This window comes from Melanotaenia boesemani, chromosome 9, assembly GCF_017639745.1.
Source record: "Melanotaenia boesemani isolate fMelBoe1 chromosome 9, fMelBoe1.pri, whole genome shotgun sequence".
NCBI classification, from domain to species: Eukaryota; Metazoa; Chordata; class Actinopteri; order Atheriniformes; family Melanotaeniidae; genus Melanotaenia; species Melanotaenia boesemani.
The window spans coordinates 13,810,839-13,835,830 of record NC_055690.1 but is presented as its reverse complement, the minus strand read 5'-3'; the positions used below and the strand labels follow the sequence as shown (position 1 = coordinate 13,835,830).

Below are 24,992 nucleotides of genomic sequence, written 5' to 3'. Positions count from 1 at the left end.
CAATCCGGATGAAACGTAATTCCTCTCTTCTTGTTAGTGTTTCCTCAATCTTGAATAAACACACTGATGTGTAGACCTATTTTAAATTCACTTAATTTTCTAATTTTGTTCAGATGTCTAACTGAACGGACCAAAGAACATGTCTCAACCGAAAAAGAAAAGAAATACTATATTATACTGTAGGATTATGGTGGCTTGCTGTAAAAAAAAAAAAAAAATACTGCTCTGTACTGTAATAGTTTCCAGAAGCTTGCCATTAATATTTTCTCTCTTAAAGACGTCAGAAATTACAGTATTCAACTGTATTAATGGAGAACAGTATACTACTGTTAAAAATATCCAGTATTTTTACAGCAATTTGTTACAGTGTGTCACATGTCATATTTCTCCAGTAATTCAGATTTAGAAGGTGGAGGCGATTCAATGAGTTGCAGTCTGAAAATTAACTGGCGGATGTTACTAAATCCTTTTTCCATTTAAACTATGCAATACCAGTGCTCATTGTTGTAGATTCTACAGTCACTGCAATAATAGCCACTTTAATGCCCAATGTAATGCAAACCTTTCAATAGTTTTGTCCCGGCAGTTCAGATGTTACGTTTTCAAATGAATGACAAAAAAAAAAAAAAAAAAAAAACTAGCAGCTACAAACCAGAATTAAAAACCAGAATTAAAGACTTATGGTTTATTCTCAAACTCAGTTACAATTAGTTTTCATCCTGTGGTTAAAACCTATTTTTCAGTCACTTGCATTGGGATCTAAAATATCATCAAGAGAATATATAATCCCTACGTAACCTAATCAGATTAATTTTCCTTGACAGATTGGAAGATTACTAAAATAATTTAACCTTTTTTTGTATAATTACAACTAATGTGTTTCTGAAAAGTCTAAACATCCTGAGATGGCATAACTAGTGCAGAGTTGGTGTTCTCGTATGGCAAGTGTTCAAGTTTAAAAAGGGAGATGACAGCACGATCCCCTGGGCCACGACGTTGCCGCTCTGCAGCTTATAATGCATATCTAATGTGCAGCTGTTGCAGGCTGTGTTTGGCTGAAAACAACCTTTAAAATGCTGAAGCTCATCAATTTTTAATAACCTTTAAATCAAAGGAAGTGACTGAAAATGTCCCCTTCTGGCTATTTTATAAAGTGACTGACTGCTTTGGGTTAAGTGGGTTAAGTGAAGTTTTCTTTCTGTTACTCCCTTGAAGTTTTACGCAAGCTCAAAGTCGTTCTTGAGTTTTTACGGGCATTTATTGTTGTACAGTATCTCGATGTGATTTCAAACGATTCTTGGTTGCCTCAATTATGCCGTCAGAACTAAGACAGAAATACAAAATTAACAAATTAACTCCAAGCGAAAATAAAGGCTTGCATACTAAAACGGCAATTCACAAAACATAATAACGGACAAACTTTTCCTTAATATACATCCAAAGGCTTAAACATCATCTCAGTGGCACAACATCAAATAATGACACAAATAACATTGAAAATCAAGTAAAACACTATACCTCATTGGCCACACCAACTTCAAGAGGGTAAAAATCATATTCACAGCTTCTTCTTCTTAAAAACAAAAAAGAATTAACTTATTTCCATCATCTTGGCACAACGTGAGAAACTTGTCTCTACCAAACAGCATAGGTGTTGTGCCTCATGTAGCTCTTGCAGTGCGTTAATCAAACTCGTCCCCCAAGCAACAATATGGACAAGTGGAACAAAAAAAAAATAGTTCCCCCTTTTACACTTTTCATCCAAACAAATATATCACATGAATTTACAGAAAATTACCCACTTATTTATTATTCAGCAATTATGAACTACTATTTATTTATCACATTCTAGCAGATAATGAAAAGAACTGACTAGATGACAGTTGCCACTGACGGCAGCTACACTCCCACCAAATCACTTGTGATTTCCTTTATGAACCCTTGAACTAATATGGGAGTTTATCCTGCTTCTAATATTGTAACAGTCTTGTGAACAGGTCTGTCCAAGTATGTTTGTTTACTGAGTCTCTTTCCAAAGTCATCCATAGCAGAGTCACTGATTAGCAGTTGCACCTTGCGTACACAGCCATCTTCACTTGGGTACACTGCTGTGACTTTGGCGAGTTTCCACTCATTTCTAGGTGCCGTGTCATCTTGTATTATCACTATGTCATTGACCTTAGCATTTCTCCTTGTTTTCTGCCATTTTTGTCTTTGCTGCAGACTCAATAAGTATTCCTTTTTCCATCTGTGCCAGAACTCATTGGCCAGATATTGCACTCTACGCCATCTCTTGCGAAGGTACAGGTCCTCCTTTACAAAGTCTCCGGGTGGTGGTAGTATTATGGACGACTTCATGGTCAAGAGAAGGTTGGGCGTAAGTGGTTGAGGTCCCGTAGGATCGTTTAGAAGATGTGGAGTAATGGGTCTACTGTTTACTATGGCCATCACCTCATAAAGATAAGTTCTGAGTGATGAACTGTCAAGTGTTCGGGAAGACTGATCCAAAATGGAAGTTAACACACTTCTGATTGTGCGGATTTGTCTCTCCCAGGCCCCACCCATATGACTGGCAGAGGGAGGATTCATGGCAAACTCGCAACCTAATTGCTTTAGGCTTTCTTGGTTCATCTCCTTTACTGCTTCAAGGAACTCTCGCCTTGCTCCAACAAAGTTGGTGCCTTGGTCTGACTGAAGCTTGCGCACATTTCCGCGTAAAGCAATGAATGCACGGAGGGAGTTAAGAAAAGCATCAGTTGACAGATCGTCAAGTAACTCTATATGTACTGCGCGCGAGCACAAACACGTGAACAGGAGTCCATAGCGCTTCAGCTCTTTCCTTCTCTCTCTCACATAAAACGGGCCGAAACAATCCATCCCACAATATGTGAAAGGAGGTGTTGTTTCCATCCTCTCACTGGGCAGGTTTGCCATTTTTTGCTCTTCTGTCCCACGTCTGAATTTCCTGCATTTGACACAGTTATAGATAAAGGATGATACTGCTTGACTACACCCAAGTATCCAAATGCCGTTTGCCCTCAGCTCATTTATTGTCATGCCGCGCCCTTGATGTTGTGTTTGCTTATGATAGTGATCAATCAGTAAACTGGTGATGTGGCTGGCCTTAGGTAAGATAACTGGGTGTTTAACATGTGGATGTAGCATGGCTTGCTCTAATCTACCTCCCACTCTGAGAATGCCCTTGTTGTCTAGGAAGGGATTAAGTCGATAAAGCCTACTTGTCTTCACTTTAGACAACTCTTTCCGCGACTGAAGCTCTTTGATTTCTTTGAAGAAGACTGATCTTTGTACAATAGCTATAATTGTAAGCTTAGCTTCTTGTCTTTCCTCAAGACTTGTCACTTCATTTGTTCTCCTTTGCATATTCTTAAACTCTTTCACAAATCTGATGAGCCTTGCGATTGCTTTGACTAATCTTGACCAGTTGGAGAATTTCAGAAATCGGTCAACAAGAAAATCCACCTTTGTTAGCGTGTGGTGTACAAAGACCTTGCGCACTTCTGGATCCCCTGTGTCAAGTTCCTCCACCTTTATCTCTCCACTGGGAAGCTCCTCATGCCAGAGAAAGCTTGCTCCCCTAAACCAGTTGGACGAAATGAGGTCTTTGGCTTTTAGTCCACGAGACGCATGGTCTGCGGGATTGTGCTCTGACGGAACATACTTCCACTGTGCTGGTTTAGTGCTCTCCTTGATGCGTTGGATGCGGTTTGCCACAAAAATGTGAAAGCGTCTTGCGTCATTGTTAATATATCCCAACACGACTCGTGAATCTGTCCAGAAGAATTCTTCGACATTTTCCAACTCCAATTCTGCTTTAAGCATGTCGCTTGCACGCACTGCGACGACTGCTGCAGACAGCTCCAATCGTGGTACTGTAGTTACCTTGGTGGGTGCTACCCTGGACTTGGCGAGCACAAGTGAGCAGTAGATTTGTCCTGTTTCACTGATGGCTCTTAAGTAGGTACAAACTCCATATCCTGAAACACTTGCGTCTGAGAAATGGTGAAGTTCATATTTTTGGACTGCTTGGAAATCCTTTGGAAGATAACAACGATTGATATTAACACATGCCAGATTCTTGAGATCCGACAGCCAGCACTCCCACCGTGGCTTTAGTTCACTTGAGAGTGGTTCATCCCAGTCCGTCTTGTCACGACACATCTGTTGTAATATTTGTTTACCCAGTAGGACGAAAGGCGCCACAAAGCCAAGAGGGTCGTAAACAGAAGCTACTGTGGATAGCACACCTCTTCTGGAGAATGGACGCTCATTCACAACTACTTGGAACTGAAAATGGTCTGAGGCGATACACCACTTAACGCCTAGCGCTCTTTCAATCTGCTGCTCGCCAAGGGCGAGGTCTTGATTTCTTACAGTCTCTGCACAGTCTTCTCTGGGAAGAGAGTCAAGTACTCGTTGGCTATTGGAAATGAACTTGTGGAGTCGTAGTTTTCCACTGTTGCAGAGTTGCCTTGCTTCATTTACCAGACGAATTGCCTCGTCTTCAGAATGTAGACTGACCAGGCCATCATCCACGTAAAAGTTTCTCTCAATGAATCTTATCGTTGCTTCACTAAATTGTCCTTGACCTTGGGCCGCAATGTACTTGAGACCAAAGTTTGCACAGGCTGGTGAAGAAGCGGCTCCAAACAGGTGAACACGCATGCGGTAGACAGATGGAGTAGAGTGGAAATCTCCATTGTCCCACCACAGGAAGCGAAGATAATCTTGATCTTCACTCCTGACTCTGAACTGGTGAAACATGCGTTCGATGTCGCACATCACCGCTACAGGGCCTTTCCGAAATCTGCATAAGACTCCCACCAGTGTGTTGGTTAATTCTGGTCCTGTTAAAAGGTAGTCGTTCAACGAGACTCCTTCATACCTTGCAGAACAATCGAACACCACTCTTATTTTCTGGGGTTTTTGGGGATGGTACACCCCATGGTGTGGTATGTACCAGGCAGGGCTTTTGACCAGTTCTTCAGGAGGCACCCTTTTTGCATCTCCACGTACTATTGTTTCATTCATGAATGTTGTGTAGTCCTTGTGGTATTGTTTGTCCTTTTCAAACCTTTTCTTCAGACACTTGAGTCGGTGCTCTATGCAGCTTTTATTGTTTGGTAGACTTGGTCTGTTCTCTTTAAATGGCAAGGGTAGCTCACAATGCCCATCCCTTTGCATTTTCACTCCTTCCTCCATCATTGAGATGAAGCGCAAATCATCTTGCGAGAAATGAGAGTCTTCTACTTTCCTTTCATTGAAATCAGACTCAAGCACCTTGATGACCTCCGATGGTGTGATTACTTCCTTGACTTGGGTTCGGCAGATGTAGTGCACTTCCTTTGACAGGTGATCAGATGTTGCGGTGGATGTCACTTCCTTGACAATGACCCTGTGGCTGCAACCAATAGCGTCTCCATAATCGACACAAGGATTAACACCTCCAACTACAGTCCAGCCAAGATCTGTTCTTTGGGCGAAGGGTTCATGATCCTTTCCTGACACAATTTCCCTGGGTACCAGTGCTTGTGAACAGTTGTAACCTATAAGTAGGCCAACATCACACTCGATTAAAGGGGCGATCTCTTCAGCAAGGTGCTCTAAGTGAGGCCATGTTCTTGCTCTCTTGGACGTCGGAATATGACTGAGATTAGCAGGGATGAATTCTCTCGTGTATGTCATGGGTAGAGGAATTATCTTTGATGAGTAAAAGCCTCTAACTTGTAGTCCTGATAATCTTTGACTTGGAATGGTAGTATCTTTAGAAGACAACGTGGAAAGCTTTAACTGCACAACTGTCTTTTCTGTATCCAGACAATCTGCCTTTTCTTGCAGAACAAAAGTTGTGTCGCTTTGACTATCCAGCAGGGCGTAAACTAGTATTTCCTGTTCTGGGTTAACGATTGTGGACAACCAAACTGGCACAATTGTGGACGTGAGATCACTGTTATTACTTTGAATCACACGATTGGAAATTGCTTCGCTTGATGTTTCTTTACCTTGTTCCTTAGAATCTTTGTCCACCTTTGACTCCTTCGCCGCTTTACTTTCCCTTTGTTCTTTGTTGCTGTCTTTATTCTTTTGGGAACCTTTGTCTCGTTCTTCATGTAAACACGTCGGGTGTTTTCCCTTGCATGTGTTGCAGACACTTCTCTTTTCACATTTTTTAGATTGGTGCCCAAAGCTGAGACATCCAAAACACAGTCCTTTTGATTTTACAAATTTCACTCTTTCAGTTATTTCTCTGTCCATAAACTTATGACATGTCTGCATGCTGTGGTTTGGTCTTTCACAAAATGCACACTTCTTTGTGTTAGGCTTCTCTTCTGCATTGCTTGCGAATGTCTTTGCTCCGACACTGCAAAGCTTTGGATTTTTCACTTTCTCTGAATCATTTGCTTTGAGTGCATGTAGCGATGTCACCGGATTACATGCTATCTTTGCTTCTCTTGCGACAAAGTCAACAAAGTTGCTGAATGTTGGAAATGAACCACATTCCTCTTCAATCTGAATGACCTTCCTATTCCACCGTGCTGTAAGCCAATCAGGAAGCTTACTGAGCATTCTCTGGTTCTCATTATAGTCATTAAGAACCTCAAGACTCTTTATCTGGGACATTGCTGCCTCACAACCTCTGAGAAAGTCTGAAAACTCTCTTAGTTCAGCACTGTCCTTGGTTCCGATTTTTGGCCACAATGAAAGCTTATCTCTGAAGGCTTTGGCAATTATAAATGGGCTTCCATATCTTTCCTCCAGAGTGTCCCAAGCTGCGTAGTATGCTGTTTCAGTTCCCAACAGAAAGTAACTTTCAACAGCTTTCCTTGCTGGACCACCAATGTACTTGCGTAGGTAGTAGATCTTTTCACTTGTTGGAATGCTCTTACGTTCTATTAGAAGTTGAAATGACATTTTCCAGTCTCTATACTTGAGAGGATCACCAATGAAAGTTGCAGGCTCTGGAACTGGTAGGCGACTAATGTTGATGGACTCTGCCAAAGCTTTAGCCAGTGCTGCTGTTCCGTCTTCCTGTATAGCATTAACTGTAGGTTGCTCTCTTGTAGTATGTTGTGGCATGATGAATGACTGTGTGCTTGGATTGAGGTTTGGAAGCACAGCTTTGATTTCAGGTTTTGGAACTGGCTTCCATGTGATCTTTCTAGATGAGCTCGATTCATGCAGGAAGTCTGATATTTCTTTATCCGAGTCACTTTCTTGCTCATACACTTTCAGTCGTGCTTTGGCTGCATTCATTTGCTTTACAGTTTCTAAACGTTCAAGCTCTCTTCGCCTTTGTTCTAATACTCACAGGTTTTCAGCATTCTCTGCTTCTTGTTTTGCAAGTCTTTGTTTGTTTTCATGTTCAAGATTTTCAAGTTCTTGCCTTTCACGCTCCATTTCATCTATAACCTTAAGAGTGGCTTCGGTTGCTGCTAGCTCTGCTGCTGCTTCTTGCCTTTTAACAGAAATTCTGCTTGAACGGCTTGAACATCCACTTCTTGAGGACTTAGAATTGTGAGAAGCTGCTGGAATATGCATTGAGCCAGCTTCACTTAAAGATACAGACTTCTCTACATCTTGTGCACTTCCCTTTGCTACAAAACTTTCTAGTGCTTGTTGTATGATCTTTTGAGAAACACCATCACAAGTGTCCACTCTGCGGCGTGTGTCTCCATCAGGAGTGGCATGACTGCGAAGCTCTTCATACGCACGTTTCACTTCTCCAGAGACATTTTGGATCTGAGCGATGTGATCACTCAAACTTTCACCAACAGGTGCATCAAGTGCTCTTTTAGCTTGTTTAGCAACAGTTTTCCATTTATCATAACTGACCTGGAAGCGAGCTTGAAGCCTATTCATCTTTTCATCATGCAGTGCTTGTCCCTTTTCAGTTAGTTTCCTCAGTCTTGCACTTTTCCTCAAGCCTTTCTCCTTAGCAGCTTGACTTATGCTTGACTCTTCTGAGCAAATGTCTCCAGCTTCCTTTTGGAGATTTTCTTCTTGCTGCAACTGCACAGCTTCAATCTCAGGGTTTTCTTGGTTGGACATGTCACTCTTTGTCTGGTGTGCGTCCATTAAATTTACTTAAATTTAACTTAAATATTTAGTGGAGAAGGACTCAATATCTTAAATACAACTTCACAATTTTTCACAAACTTAAACTATTTCTTCCTTTAAATATTGGTTTAACTTGTGCTGCAACACTATAAGGCAAAATAATAAACCTTCTTCCACTTGTTGAAAGACAAAATTATGAACTGAAGTTATAAATGCCTTCAAAGTATCTCAATGTACCCTTTAAATTGTCAAAACACTTGCAATTGACTTATAATTGGCTTAACAACAGTCACTTTACATAAACCCTTTTGTTGTTTTTCTCTTTTTTTTTTTTTTGTTACTTCAGACCACCACAGATTTTCCTCTTAAACACTTAAAGAGTCCCTTCAAAGTTAGCCGAGTTACTCCACTTCACATCTACCTTGTGTAAATGCTTTACTTGGCAGTAGCTTTAACCAGGCTACACTTGTGGACTCTTATCTGCTGCGGATTGTCCGTGCTTGCAGTCCTTTCTTTGATGCTAGAGAGCGACGTCACTCCTTAACGAGCTGCTCGTTGTCACTCCACCAGCTGCGACAGCCTCTCTCTTACTCCAGCGCGAAGCAGGCTGAGTTCTGACTGTTACTCCCTTGAAGTTTTACGCAAGCTCAAAGTCGTTCTTGAGTTTTTACGGGCATTTATTGTTGTACAGTATCTCGATGTGATTTCAAACGATTCTTGGTTGCCTCAATTATGCCGTCAGAACTAAGACAGAAATACAAAATTAACAAATTAACTCCAAGCGAAAATAAAGGCTTGCATACTAAAACGGCAATTCACAAAACATAATAACGGACAAACTTTTCCTTAATATACATCCAAAGGCTTAAACATCATCTCAGTGGCACAACATCAAATAATGACACAAATAACATTGAAAATCAAGTAAAACACTATACCTCATTGGCCACACCAACTTCAAGAGGGTAAAAATCATATTCACAGCTTCTTCTTCTTAAAAACAAAAAAGAATTAACTTATTTCCATCATCTTGGCACAACGTGAGAAACTTGTCTCTACCAAACAGCATAGGTGTTGTGCCTCATGTAGCTCTTGCAGTGCGTTAATCAAACTCGTCCCCCAAGCAACAATATGGACAAGTGGAACAAAAAAAAAATAGTTCCCCCTTTTACACTTTTCATCCAAACAAATATATCACATGAATTTACAGAAAATTACCCACTTATTTATTATTCAGCAATTATGAACTACTATTTATTTATCACATTCTAGCAGATAATGAAAAGAACTGACTAGATGACAGTTGCCACTGACGGCAGCTACACTTTCTCTTTCATCGATCGATTTGATATTGTATTGACTTGATGGTGTCCCTCTTATTGATTAAAGTTGTTTTTAAGCATCCTGTCGTATTTTTCACTACAGGATCAAAATATCTGAAACACATTGTGTCTGATTCAGTCCAGTAAATCATGATCAGCACATTAATTAACAGTTTAAAAAGTTGTTGTTTTTTTTTTTTAGTTTGTTTGTTTGTTAGCAAAGACTTTTTCAAAGGTCATCTAGAAGAAAGTATCTCCTTCACTGTAATTTTGACTTGCAATGCATGCCAGTTTTTATTTTTAGGAGGAAACTATCTAATGTTGGCAGCAATCCAAAGTCCATCATCAAGCAATGGCTGGTAAACAGCCAAATACTGAAGCTCATGTCAGTGTATAGTCAGTCAGACCTCATGATAGATTTTATATCCTGGAGTGTAAACGGTAGATTGGATTGGCATTGTGATTTCAATCTGAAGTCCAAAAACAGATTTGAACGTGATTGGTTTTGCCCTAAGAAGTAAGGGGGGAAATCAACCCTTAATCGGAAATATAAATTGAAAATGGGCATTTAGGGACATAAAGCTAATGCAATAATCAGATAAGCAAGAAAAGAAATTAAATATGATTGAGGTGGAAGATATATAAAGCAATTTATCTCTTTCTGCAATGATGGATGATTGCTCACACAATAGCAATGATGCATACTTTTCTTTTCCTTATCTGTCTTTTATCCTTTCCTGGGGCTCTAAAGTGATGCTAAATATTGAGGTGAATGGTGAGAACGTCCTTGAAGTACATCAGGCATCATTATATCAGGGGTTTGGATTTGTCACCTATTTGTTCCCCTTAGATTTTATCATACATCCACATCTGAGTCAAACAAATTGAAATTATATACAAGTAAAATGACTCTGGACAGTCCAATATTAAAAAAATAAATAAATCCTACGCATGGCCTCTAAAAACAAGCTTTGAACCAGTTTAAGAAAAACTGTCAGACTGCTTTGACAACCACATCCCCACATTAAACATTTATTCTGCAAAATATGTTTGTTCAATCTGAGTTTTAAAATGTAAATAGTTTGAACAAGTGGGAAAAGGGGACGAGGTAAGACCCTGAAAATGAAAATGAAAATAGGATTATCATATAAATCCACATTTGATGTATTTATTGTGAAATTTCTTGGGATCTGTTTTTGAAAAAAAAGACCTGGAAGAAAAGCAGTCAATTCTGGGCCCAAAAATGAGCTTTTTGTTGTATTTAATGCAGAAGCAGTTGTAGTTTTCACATTTGTGTGGATGGCTAGTTCTACCATTTTTAACAGACTTTACAGCATCACTAACCACCTTTTGCTAGAACTAAGGTTACCAGCTTTATCTGGAAACCTGTCTTTGAAAGTGTGGTTTTGGGTTTTATCCCCGTCAACAGTTCAAGGTGTCCTTTCTTATTCCATATTCAGATACAAGGAGGAAAAAAAACACCTTGGGTGCCTTATAAATAAAACAGTAGGACCTCAGTATTCTTTGTGATGCTTGCCACCAGGGATTTTTATGACTCAGCTCTCAGCCCCAATGGTGTGTAGAGATTTGGATTCTGATGGAAATATTTCTTAGGGCTCTTGGAATATGTTGTTTACTTCCACATCACAGTTTTTGTTTTCAGGAGTTGGCAGAGCATTTTGTTCCATCTTGCCATCATGTCAAACATGCCAGAGTTAAAGTTTGATCTACCTGAGCCATCAAACCAAACATTCCTTATTATTTCTGTAAGATGTCAGACTGTAAACTGGAGCTTTCTTTCTTTTTACAAAACTCTAAAGGACACAGTTATAAATTGTAAAGGCCAAACAGAAACATTTATATTGTAAGCAATTCACTTAAAACTTTAAAAGCATAGTTTTTTGCTTAAGCCCTTTAAAAGTGTATTTCCCTGTTTGATCTCAGAAGTTGCTGATGTGGGGGCATCCAGCTTAATGTACTATTGAGGTGTCCTTGAGCAAAAGACAGAACTGCTACTCCTTCCCACTTATAATGCCCAAAAAAATACAAGCAAAAAAGATATGACAATGAAAACTAGTGCACCTTGTCAGGTAAAGGTACGGTAATTTTATTTATTCCTATGCCTTCTTTAAGGGTAGACCTAAAAAGGTTATTGTTGTTTTTGTTGTTACTAATTGTGACTGTGTTTTTTTTTCCTCCGTCCCTTCAAAATCCATTAGTGTTCACAAAATTAATTAACGTAATTTTGTCGTATTTGTGTGTATTCAGGCATGTGCTTAAATAAATAACCACTTATACTGAGTGTGTTTTTTCTTCCTAACAGGGTCATTTATCTTTGTATAACAGAACACATGGTCAATATGTGATTAAGTCATACTGGCCACAGTATTGATGGCATGTCTCTGTTTCCAGGCCACTGCGGTAAAACATTTGCGATCCTTCAAAGATTTCTAAGCAACGCTGTCCCGAACACTAAGTGGCTCCTCATTGTGGATGATGACACACTTATCAGGTATGATGTCATGATGTGAAAATGTGTGGCAGTGTTTTATTGTACAAAAAAAAAAAAAACACAAAAAAACTTTCGATTCATCCTAAAGTTCGTCTGACTCATAGCAGTCTTAGCTATAAATGAAACAGTTGGTATGAAGTCACTTTGGGAAATGAGTTCCAGAGATATTAACATCCTGTCAAATATCTAAAGCACTCAGAATATGAATTCATATCCAGCTGATTTCACTCTCTGTCAGGTCGTCCCTTCATGAGGAAGCCTCAGGGAAATGCTGGGGAAAGTGCAGTTTTTCCAACCTCTAAATGAACAGTTTCATCGTCATTTAGGCACACACTTTTCTGCTTGATAATGATGAGTGTCTGTGATGAGTTTGAGTCATGCACTCTGCTTCAGCCTCTCCAGACTGCAAGCCTTGCTGAGCTGTTACAACCCCTCTGAGCCAGTGTGCCTAGGAGAGAGGTACGGCTATGGCTTGAGTCAAGGTGGTTACAGTTACATCACAGGAGGCGGAGGGTGAGTTTTACAGCTCAAATGCTTTTGGAATAACAATGATGGAGATACAAATGCACCAGAGCAACTATAGTATGTGTGTGTGTAATGAAAATCCTGTTATCTTTAATTTACAGATAAGCGTTTTCGGTGTGCTCTGGGGAGAATTTGGTTTGTTGGGTGTATTACAAGAAAGATGCCCAAAAAATATTTGGAGTAAATTACTCCAGAACCCAGTCAATAAACTTCCTTGTCTTATCTTCCTTGTCTTGCTAGTTTTCTCATATTTAGATCAGATATCCTTTACAAAAAATAAAAGAGAGATGTTTGGGGCACAGGCTATGAGCCTATTTTTTTTAATGTGTAATTGTTTCTCATTTCACATACTATCAACTCAATATGCAGTTTCCCTATTGCCCTTCCACTGAATGAATAAAACATGCACTATGATCCCTAAGATGATAACTGAGAGATGTACAGCACATGTTTTCTGCTTATTTCCAACATTTTTGCCTCTAGACAGTTGATTTACAGTGCAGCTAAAGCAGCTTTGTTCTGTATCTTGTTGTACCCCCGCAGTATGGTGTTCAGCAGAGAGGCTGTGGTCCAGCTTATTAACAGCGGCTGCAAATGCTACAGCAATGATGCACCGGATGACATGGTGCTGGGAATGTGCCTCAATGCTCTCGGGCTTGCCGTTACACACAGTCCCCTCTTCCACCAGGTTGTATTCATGCTCTTACAAATAATATTTTTTGTGCATCTCCCTTTTGATTTCTTTTACATGCCTAAAAAGGCATTCTTTAATAATTGCCAAATTAATTGCCAAAGTAATTTTCCAAAATACACAAAAAAAAATCCACTTCTGGAGGACGTGTGAAATATTTTTGCAGAACCTGCTTTTTTATTGAGATTTCTAACGTCTTTAAAAATGTATTGCACAAAGAAAGTCAGATATCATTGCATGTTTTAAAGACTTATCAACCAGAGACAGCTTCAGAGATCAGTAATGGTGGTAATCTAAAACATTATCAAAGTACCACTATGATGGCAAAAAACTATGGATCCAGGTTTTTCTTTCCCAGACATGGGTCACTGGGGCCCCCCTATGGAGCCAGTTCTGGAGGTGGGGCACGGAGGCAAGCGGTTGGTGGCAGGGCCTTTGCCCATGGGGCCAGGTTGGGCTCAGCTCAAAAGGTTGACATGGGGCCCCTCCCGTGTACTCACCTCCTGCAGGAGGGGCCATAGGGGTCGGGTGCAGTGTGAGCTGGGCAGCGGCCAAAGGCAGGGACCCTGATGGTCTGATCCTCAGCTGCAGAAGTTAGCTCTTGGGACATGGAACGTCACCTCTCTGTCAATGAAGGAGCCTGAGCTGGTGGTGGGCTGAGGTTGCTGATGTGGTTCTAAAAGCTCCTCGATGGCAGGGCCCCGGCATTGGAAGAGGTCCGCCCAGAGTTCCTTAAGGCCCTGGATGCTGTGCTCCGGGAGTATGGAGTGCCATACCCCCTTGTATGAGCTGTCCGGTCTCTGTACAACTGGTGTCAGAGCTTTGTCCGCATTGCCGGCAGTAAATCAGAATCGTTTCCAGTGAGGGTTGGACTCCGCTAAGGCTACCTTTTGTCTCCGATTCTGTTTATAACTTTTATGGACAGAATTTCTAGGCACAGCCGAGGTGTTGAGGGGATCTGGTTTGGTGGCCTCAGGAGTGGATCTCTGCTCTCCCTGGAGTGATTCACAGCCAAGTGTGAAGCGGCTGGGATGACAATCAGCACCTCCAAATCCAAGATCATTGTCCTCAGCCGGAAAAGGGTGGAGTGTTCTTTGTGTTGGAAATGAGGTCCTGCCCCAAATAGAGGAGTTCACGAATCTCGGGGTCTTGTTCTCGAGTGACGGAAGGATGGAGCGGAAGATCTGCAGGCGGATCAGTGCTGCGTCTACAGCGATGCGAACTCTGCATTAGGGCTGCAAGATTAGTCGACGTTGTCTAAAGTAATCGACAATAAAAATAGTCAACAACGAATTTAGCCGTTGACTTTTGTCAGCAAAAAAAAAAAAAAAAAAAAAAAATACAGAGTGAGACATTGTCTTCTTTTTTTATCTCTGCTGAGAGTTGCACATGTGCAATAAAATCCACCAGGGTAAAATATGGTGGCGGACTAGGGAGCAAAACGGCGGCAAAGAAAGTCAAAAGTCTGGAATAACTTCACATTAAACTTACAAAATAAATTAAATACACTGAGAGATTTGTAAAGCAGACCTTGTGTACCACGTCTGCTACGAAGTACGTCTGCAATGCTCGAACATTTAAAGAGGAGGCACGTCAGACTTACTTAACAACCTTATGCAAAATTTCAAAGCTGAAAGTGAAATAAGATCCATTTATAATAATCATGAGATACATAATCCGATTAGTCGACTAGTCGTTTTAATAGTCGGTGACTAATCGACCATCAGAATAGTCATTAGTTACAGCCCTACTCTGCATCGGTCTGTTGTGGGGAAGAAGGAGCTGAGCCAAAAGGCAAAGCTCTCAATTTACTGGTCGATCTACGTTCCTATCCTCACCTATTGTCACGAGCTGTGGGTAGTGACAGAAAGAACGAGATCGCGAATACAAGCGGCCGACATGAGTTTTTTTTCCGCAGGGTGGTTGGGCTCTCCCTTAGAGATAGGGTGAGAAGCTCGGTGATCCGGTAGGGGCTCAGAGTAGAGTCGCTGCTCTTCTGCATCGGGAGGAGCCAGATGAGGTGGCTTGGGCATCTGATCAGGATCCTGGGAGTAGGCCCGAAGACCCAGGACACGCTGGACGAACTGCATCTCTCGGCTGGCCTGTTAACGCCCCAGGATTCCCCTGGATGAGCTGGTGAATGTGGCCCGGGAGAGGGGAGTCTGGGTTTCCCTGCTTAGGCTGCTGCCCTGACTCCGGATAAGCGGCAGAAAATGGATGGATGGATGGATAATATATATAGAGTGATATCATAATTTGATGTCAAATAATCAAAACATAACAAAATGCTGATTAGTTTGGTTTTTATGCTTTTTAAACAATTTATTAAAGTTCCTTACATTCTAGTTTGAGTGTGACTTAATTGCAAAATCAGGGAGACAATAAAAGTGATTAGTCTGACAGCATTTTAGGCATTATCTTTTCGAAGTTTTCCAATGTCATGTCTTCTTCTGGTCATGATGATCCTGTAGTGAAAATCAAATATCATGTCAGGTATGGTACTAAATATGGCCTAGAACCAAGGCCGGCTTTACGCAGGGGCAAGAGGGGGCAGTGCCCCCTCAAACAAACATTCTGCCCCCTCAATCAAATGCGCCGAAATGGGCAAATCTCTCCAAACGCTCTCTCCCCTCTGTACTGAACTCTGTGTGTCGGAGCTTCACAGGATCCATTGTACTGTCTTCAACAAGTCCTTCCCACCACCACAGAAAACAACCAATCAGTGTTTAGTATGCAAATGAGTTGACATACAGCCTGATCTTGCGGTGTCATATTTCTCCCCCTCGTAGAGAGAGCGGCTGCTGAGCTCCAGCGGTAAAACTTATAGAGTAAAGCTCTGTTAAATGTGTTGTAGCGATACTGAATAAATACTTATAATAACAGACGTATTTATTGCATCTATTCTGTCAACTGGGGTTTGTTTCTGTTCTATTTAAACGTGTCTACGCCTGTTAGTAGGAGCAGTGATCAATCACGCACGGGCCATAGATGTGACTGCCTCCTCGGTACTAGACTGAGGGAAAACGAGCTGCGCATATGAGACCCCTCAAGCTCCGCCCAGCCTTTAGTTCAGCATGCTAGTTTGAAGAAAAAAATAACAGAAAGTTTCACTCTACATTCCCGCTGCTTTCAGCAGTTCAGCTCAGAGCTTCATGTATGCCTTGTTGGTTCTTAAAATTTTGATGAAGGATCATTTAGTTTTTACTCATTTTCATTTATTATTATCATTATTTCCCCCTGAAGATTCACTGCCTTATTTTGGTAGGGGGTTTAATTTTTTGCTCTGTTGTTGTTGTGCTTGATAGTTATGATTCTTTAATCATTATGGTCTATATACAGACAGAAACAAACACACAGATAGTTGAGTTTATTGTTATTAGTTTCAAATTTATTCAAAATGCTTAGACATCTAATGGCTGTCCAATAGGGCAATTGTTATTTTGTTGGTTGTTAAAGCTTTGATAATGGATCATTCTTTTCTTTTTTCTTACTTCATTTTGTTATTGATATTTTCTGTTCCCCCCCTGAGGGATTGCCACCTTATTGTGGTCAGGGGGTTTGCGTGCCTCAGTGACTCTAAGAGCTATACCAGCAGGAGCTTTGGTTTCAGGTGGGACACCCAAGCTGGACAGGTCTTAGAGTAGAGGCCTGACAAAGTGCAATCCATTTCTTTGAAGTTGGACTCCACTAACAGCACAGTTCCGTTAAAGAAACACTTAAAAAACAACAACAAGAAAATGCTGAAGTATGTACTCATAATGCCCCCTTCAAATTTATGCCTGCCCCCTCATGTATGCATTCCTAGAACCGGCCCTGCCTAGAACAGTGTTTCTCAATCCTGGTCACTGGAGACCACTGCCCTGCATGCTTTAGAGATTTCCATACATAACACACCTGACTCAAATGAATGACTCATCAGAAGGCTTTCAAAGAACTTGACAAGCAGTTAAGTTAATCTGAATTAGTTTTGCTGGAGTTGGAAAAAACTAAAACGTGCAGGGCAGTGGTACCTGAGGACCAGGACTGAGAAACACTGGCCTAAAATAAAAATGGGTGAAGTTGAGTAAAACTGAGTTATGTGATTAAAGATTGAACAAGAGCAGGATTCTTAAGGAAAACATCAATTAATTGACTTTTCCAGAGTGATGATAATAACTTTAGCTGTGTCATACCCTCCAAAAAGACAAATATTCAAGACATATAGCTAAAGAAATATTTTTTTCTGCAGAATCAGACCAAAAAATCAGAGTGACAGTAAATAAACCTTGTCTTACTAAAAGACAGTAGAAGACAGAGATCATCATGGACCAAGATTTATCAATAAGTGAAAATGTAATAACCTGTGGTGTGTAGAGATAAAGTGATACCTTCACTAAAGCATCAAAAGCCTCGTTTCCATTGAGCGGTTTCGGTTTGGGCCGGTACGGTCCGGTGTATTATTGAATGGTCCAGCCAATTCTGGTGAGCGCTTCCACTGCAAGTCGGACTGCCGCTGGGTGGTGGTGTTTAGACCAAATGCCTAGTGTGGTGTCATTCTATTGCGACGACAGCAAACAAGACACTACTGAACAAACAACAATGGAGGCCATTCAGCAACTTGTTTTTGTTCTGCTTAGCTTGTGGTTCTTTGTACAAACATCACAAGCCGCAGTGTACGAGAGAAGATTGCGGGCGGCAAAGAGAAACACAGCCGAAAAGAAAAGAAAACTTCTGGCTTGGGTCTTGCGGTGGAACGAGAGATACGCCGTTGTGCAGCAAAGACAAAGACAGAGGCGCCACAGGGTAAGCGACTTCATGCCATGTTATCATGTATGTCATGTAGTTGTACTCATATGTTTACTAACCTGTACAAAATAACCTCTGTACCTGAAAAGATATTACATGGGTAGCTTAAATATGAACTGCACTGTAATGTAATGAGTTAGAAACATTTGTCCAGCTCTTTGGCTCAACCAAGTACTGAATAAGCTGTGTGCACTTATGCCCAAGTTGACATCGTTTGATGAAATCGTGATGTTGTATTTAAACAAAATGACGTACAACAAACTAAAAAAAAAAAATAATAAATTATATGCACTGCCTCTAGCACTTTATGACAGCACCTGGGTCCAACTGGACTAACAGGAGTCTGACTACTACTTAATGATGTCGTCCCATCTTGTTTGAATTGTTGCTTGTGTTGTTCTTACTCTCAAATGTAAGTTGCTTTGGATAAAAGCGTCTGCTAAATGACTGTAAAATAGAACAGAACTCTGTTTTCAATTCTGCAGTCTTTTGTTTACTTCTTGTGTTTATGAAAACATAACATAAAAATAAGGAAATTCGAAAAAAAAAAAAGAAAACATAAAGATGGAAAGGATATAAATGATTTAACAAGATACAGGTTTCATATATATCTGTTAAATCGCATATTTCCTTATTTATGTTGCTCCCCTTTATACATGCCCGTTTTTTGTAAGGAATATTATGTTGTATTACATTGACTTAATAGTGTATTAAGTTGTGTTTCTTTTTCTTTTCTTTTTTTCTTTAGATGCTTCTTCTTTTGTTGAAGCAGCGCCGCCGACCAGTCATTTGGGCTTTCAGCCGGGCCAATGAATGGTGGGATGTGACAGTCTCAGGGTTCACACACATGCAGTGGGTCCGCAATTTCCGAATGTCTGAGGAACATTTTTATACCTTTGTGCACGGCTACGTCCAGTGATGGAGAAGCAAAACACCAACTTCAGAGCCTGTTTGCCCCTGAGGAAAAGAGTTGCCATTGCACTGTGGAAGCTGGCGACCAACAGTGAATACAGAAGTATCGGTCATCTTTTTGGTGTCAGTAAATCATCAGTGTGTCGGTGTGTGCAGGACTTCTGTAAGGCTGCCTGCACATTGTTAGTTCCTGAAATGGTTTGTTTTCCAGACCAGAAAAAGCTTGAAGACATGGCTGTATACTTTTAAAAAAGGTGGGGCCTTTCACAGTGTGTTGGTGCTGTTGATGGTTCACACATACCAATAATAGCACCACAAGAAAACCACACCGACTACTTCAACAGAAAAGGCTGGCATTCCATCATCCTCCAGTGAGTTGTTGATGGAAAAGGACTATTCTGGAGTGTGAATGCAGGAAAGCCCGGGAGTTTGCATGATGCTCGAGTTCTGCGATTGTCCACACTGTGGGACTTGGTTGGGCAGGGAGGCCTGTACCCTGCTTGCACAAAGAATATTGGGGGGGTGGATGTTGGCTACTCTGTGTTGCCTACCCTTTACAGAACTAGCTTCTGTAAACCATTTCCAGACAATGGCCGCTTGACAGCAGAACAACAAACCTACAACAAAAAGACATCCAGGGCCCGGGTCGTAGTTGAAAATGCATTTGGGAGACTTAAAGGTCGGTGGCGATGTCTTTTAAAGAGGAATGACAGTGACATCGAACTTGTCAAATCCATGGTGCTTACTTGCTGTGCTCTTCACAATCTTTGTGAAAGTCATGGAGAAGACTACCAGCATGATTTGGATATGTCTGCAGGAGAGCCAGTACTTCTAATAGCTCGGGATGCTGAAGAAGAGGGGAGTGAAGTACGTGAGGCTCTGATGTGGCACCTCAACACTTAACAAGTTTTTTCAATGTTACATATAAGCAGACACTCCCATGGCCTCTACAGTTTTTGTTAAGTGATCGTTTGACTTAATAAATTCTGTTACCTTGTTAATTTCCTCGTGATTTTTTATTACAAGGTACTTGCTACAGGGCACTAAAATCTTTCTTTAATAACTTATATATTGAAACTGGAATAATTACGCAGAACCTAGACAAAAAAACAGATTACATATTTTACTTATTAGAAATAAGAAATGCACATAAAATGTACTAGATAGACCACCTTTATTATAAAAAAAAAAAAAAAACTGGGTGATTATACATTAGTTAAGATAAGGTCAGACTGCGATCACAGCTAAAAAGATACTTTATAAATCACATGAAGGGTATTTCCTATCACAGCAGCAATCAGATAAACGGAAAAGAACAGAAAAAATAAGGCAAATCTACACACAAACGCAAATACAAAATATAAAAAGAGAAAATCAAAACACATTTAGAAAATAAAATAGCAATATATAAAGATTATTTACAGTTATGATTATGGATCATAATGCAAATAAACTACAGAGGATTTTTACTGCTTAATGTCATTTCTAAGTTTGGAGAAATGCATAATCACAACTTTTATTCAGAACATCATGACTTACCGGTGTGTTGACGCCGGAGTGCAGTAGGTGTCATCTCTGGTTGGGTCGGTGGTAACGCAATTACCGGGGTACTGGGGCTACTTGACGATGTGGATGGACCCTCGTCCAGAAAGGACAAGGCATCGGTGTCAAGTCCCTCCACTATATCTAAAAATGAAAATATCACGAGTTTGATTCACAAAACGAGAATAATACACAGGATGTGAACGGTTAGCGATCGTAAATAGCTGTTAACATCAGGCAGGAAACAAGAGAATGCTAAGCTATGCTAGCATTCTAACTACAAGCCTTTCATTTCATCTGAATTTACAAAGAAGTTGTGTGAAGACTGACTGGTTGTTTGCTGTAATTTTCTAACTAGTTAGCATAGCTAACGCTTATCCCAAGTGGGAAAATTCTTACCATGAGGATCTATTATGGATTCTAGAAGTGCAGTTGCCGAGTCCAGCCCTCCCTCTCTGCCTTTGTTTGCTGGTCTGTGGCCATAAATGTCGTCCATGGCGTCGTACCACCTCCAAGTACTTCGGCTGTTTCCAATACGGCTGTTGTCATCCTTAAGTTTTTTATATTGTCCTTTTAGCTTCTTAAGCTTTACCCGACATTGCTCGGATGTCCTTTCGAATCCCTCGGCAGCCATCCGCTGAGAAATCTCTTTGTACACTTTTTCGTTTCTCACTGCTCCATCCAGCTCATTCTAAATCACACTATCGCCAACTATAGCCAGGAAAGTTTGTAGTTCCAGAGCCGACCAGACCTTACTGTTACTTGCAGGCATCCTTTTTCTAGTATCTTTCTGTCGCCCAAATACGATGTGCAACTGAACCACAAACTGAAAAGCAGTGTTGTTTGTGTTGTGCCTGCTTTTGTTGTGGGCAGTGACGTTTTTCTGTCTGCCAATCAGTAGATTTCATCGGTGTTGCCAGTACTTCCGCCTTAACCGTACCATAGAAATTTTCCTATGGACCCACAACTGAAGGAGGTCCTGAAATGGTGCGGTATGGTTCGGTTGTATGGACACATTTTATAATGGAAACAAACAAAATAGCATACCGGACCTTACCGGCCCGAACCGAACCGCTCAATGGAAACGAGGCTAAAGGCTCCTCTGTGTTCTGGTTTCAGTATCTTAAATCAAACTTTGGTTTTAACACCATGACTTTTATTTCTTGGAGTCTCCTGTTACCAAATTTAAAATGTAAATAACTGGACTTGATTGTTCTTTTCAGGCTCGCCCAGAGGACTATGCCAGAGACCTATTAGCTCATCAGGTGCCCATCTCCTTCCATAAACACTGGAACATTGATCCTGTTGCTGTTTTCAACAAGTGGCTTAAGGATGACCTGAAAGCAAAGACTTCCAATGAATTTAATGAAAGGGTTAAGAACGAGTTATGATGAGGAAAAAACTAGCCGTCATAAATATATATGTTTGTACATGGTGAGTGTGTGTTTTATTCTATTGAAAATAATATCAATTCACAGATGTAAATGTTTTTTGTATAGTTGATGTTAATTTGTTAAGAGGGACTGTATGAGTGACTGTGTGTGTGTGTGTGTGTTTTCCTGACCAAGTTGCATGTTGGGATTATTGTCCATTTTAGAATTATGAATATAATATATGTATATTTATACTGTGTGACCTGTCTGAACTTTGCAGAGAAGCATATCTTTTTTTCTCTGGGAGATACTGTATCTTTTAAAAATAATCACTAATGCTGTACAGTGTGCTCTTTTTTACATAAAAGTGCAAATATCCAACAAAGTGTTTGCTTTTCACTTCGATAAGTGACCTATTAAAGGGTTTTGTTTAATTCAACAATGTATTAGTAATTATGTTATGAGTTGTTGTGGTTATAATGGTAAAACAACAATATCAACAGACCATTTGTTAGCTACAGTGGTATTTAAGGTTCCTGCATCTTACTGAAATTTTATTACTCCTGAAATGAGCCCAATACAATGTTGTTGAGGGTTAACCCTATTAGTTATGAGGAAGATAAATACCTTCTTTTTACTTTGAACTCTGCATGCTTGTTTAAATTAAATTGCCAAAACCATTTATTTCCAAGTCATTTCCACCTCAAACAAAAGCAAGTGAAAAGAAAGTAATTTTTTCTTGGACATACTTTCTTTTAAAACATTACCTGATACACTTGAGTGGGACAGAAATAGGTTTTTATTGACATCAATCCTAATTATTCATTTTCTTTTTTTCTCTGTCTCAGATAATTAATCGTTGGACTCGATGATTTGCTGATTATTATTGAAAATCTTTTAAAGGCTTAGAGTTCCAGTTGGGGAATAAAACATTTCTTCCACTGGCTGTTTGCCATCTTTGAAAAACTTAATTGCTGCTGTAATTCTTCAGTCTCATAAAAAACGGGAAATGACTGCAGCCTCGTAATGGTGACAAAAGCTTTGGAAAAGCCAAGGTTAATGAAAGCTTTCAGATTATACTCAAGGAATGCAAATATGAAAAGTTAATAAAGGAAAACTCATTACTGTCTGTGAAAACCAGATTGTGAAACAGGATATGTTCTTCTGCTTATAGATTTTGTCAGCATTGTGGTGTTAAATTTACACTCCTAATGGCACAGTAGGCTGGCACAGGTTCATAAGAAGTCTAATAGCTTTAGGCATTTGAAGAAGTGTAATAACTCAAGTAGACATCCTCTAACACATCTATGAATTGTTAGCTATTTGTTGGAAAGAAATTAAATTCCTTGTGAGCCTCACACACATGCAGTAATAAGTGTTGGTGGAACAGTGTTCTGCAGAGGGAAATCCACAATGTAAATCATAAGAGGATGTCAGCTACAATATATATATATTTATATATATATATATATATATATAATATATATATATATATATATATATATTATCAGTACACACACATGCTGCAAGGCCAAAATAGTCACCACTAAAACAAAAGGTCATACTAATATTTTGTTAGACAAACTCATGCTCCCTGAACCACTATTTTACAATTTGGAACCTGGCATTGACATCTTGGAATATGTCTGTGCCATCAAGGAAGAAACAATTCATCAATTAAGCCATCTAGACATTCAGTTTATTCAGCTAACCTCACTCTTCTGGAGGACTAGATTCTGGATCGGTTGTTATGTGTGTGTTGTATTGTGATTAGATTATCGGAGCACAACACACAGTATGATTAAAACTGTTAAATGTCTGTTTTTTTTATCTTCAAGTGTGAGGTCTCAAATAGATAAAAAATCTCGTGAGATTAAAAAAAATCTTTATGTGTGTACCTAGCCTAAGTCGATTTGGGTCCGATTGAAAATATGTATCTACAAAAATAATTGAACTCCCACCTGCATTATCTGGATGTGTGAGTCCAGCTGAGAAATGTGACTGAAAATGAATTATCATGTTAAACATTTTGGTCATACCAACACAATGATTACACTTTAATTTTTTTTTTTTTTTTTTTTCTTTTCAAACATCAAGTGAACCTACTCACTCATTAGATCCAGGAAACAAAATGACTTGTTAAGGATAAGTAAGCAGCTCAGATGTAAAGCATCAGTGATGGCCAAAAGTTCAAGGTATACATTTTTAGTGTTTTTTAAACCCAACATGAAGTTGGTTTTCTTTACCAGCTGAGCGGCTGCCCCCCAAAATTGGTCATGTCTTAAAATATAGACTGATCTGGATGGACCAGCTCAGTATTTCCATACAAATATTCATCATCCCAAGACAATGAACATTAATTTCTTTAGTATTCTCCTGACACTTGTGAAACTCCTGAGATTTCTGTTGGCCTTCAATACTTAATAGCTGATCTTAGCTTACATATGCACTGAAGAAACACAGAGCAGGTAGATTATAGGCTAACTGCTTAATATTCAGCTCAGGTCATTTCTACCTACTTTATGCATACGTCTGCTTCCATATCTGTCGAAATAAATTCCATTAATTCAAACTAATATTTCACCACTGATTAAACTAGATCATGTTCACATTGTATTGTGACATATTGTATAAAAGTTTATATGTCGAGCAGATATATTTCTGCAAGATATTTTTAATTCATACCTGCAGGTCAGTGAACACTGTTGATAACCCACATTTACTTTGTGCCAAACTGAATGTTTATGCTCAATTTCAGTTTGATACAAGATCAGTCTGAGAGTGCATATACATCCATCTTGTAACTTGTTGTATTTGTAACTGATGACAAAATCTAACCTCCAATCCTCTTTATCTGTCACTCACACACACATATACACACATATACACTGCCAGATATTAGTCAGTTTTATGAGTCTTCTGTGTTACATGGTCTGGAATTCATACCGTACACACATAAGCCTTATAAGTTGTGTACAATCTCATCTTGCCCTCAGGATATTTTATTGACAGCGTCTAAATAAATTAGATTGCACTGACTATGAAATAATTATGTATTCATAAGATGTTCCCCAGCAGGAGCAGTATCCTTGCTCATGTATCTAGAATCATAAAATTCAAATTGATAACATGACAAATGAATTATTTTCATTTAAGTCACTTGTAGTTTTTTAGGATATTATAATTGTTTCCACAAAGTTTAGCCCTGTGGGATAAATTAGAGTCAAATGACAGAACCCAAGAGGGTTCTC

At 39.7% G+C, this 24,992-nt stretch overlaps 1 protein-coding gene across 3 annotated transcripts in view; it reads left to right on the top strand.

Annotated features, from left to right (window-relative positions):
- Positions 1–24,992, top strand: part of b3glcta (beta 3-glucosyltransferase a) — a 118,830-nt gene that overhangs the window by 75,393 nt on the left and 18,445 nt on the right. For 2 of the 3 annotated variants that reach the window (XR_006011423.1, XR_006011422.1), the window contains exons 12-15: positions 11,814–11,913; positions 12,307–12,426; positions 12,982–13,126; positions 21,592–21,919. Coding sequence is in view for 1 of the 3 variants with exons in the window: in XM_041993866.1 (XP_041849800.1) it covers positions 11,814–11,913; positions 12,307–12,426; positions 12,982–13,126; positions 21,592–21,759 (533 nt within the window). In the remaining 2 variants the exon portion in view is untranslated. Of the gene's footprint in view, positions 1–11,813; positions 11,914–12,306; positions 12,427–12,981; positions 13,127–21,591; positions 22,882–24,992 lie in introns of those variants that run through there. The other variant, XM_041993866.1, reaches the window with a different exon arrangement.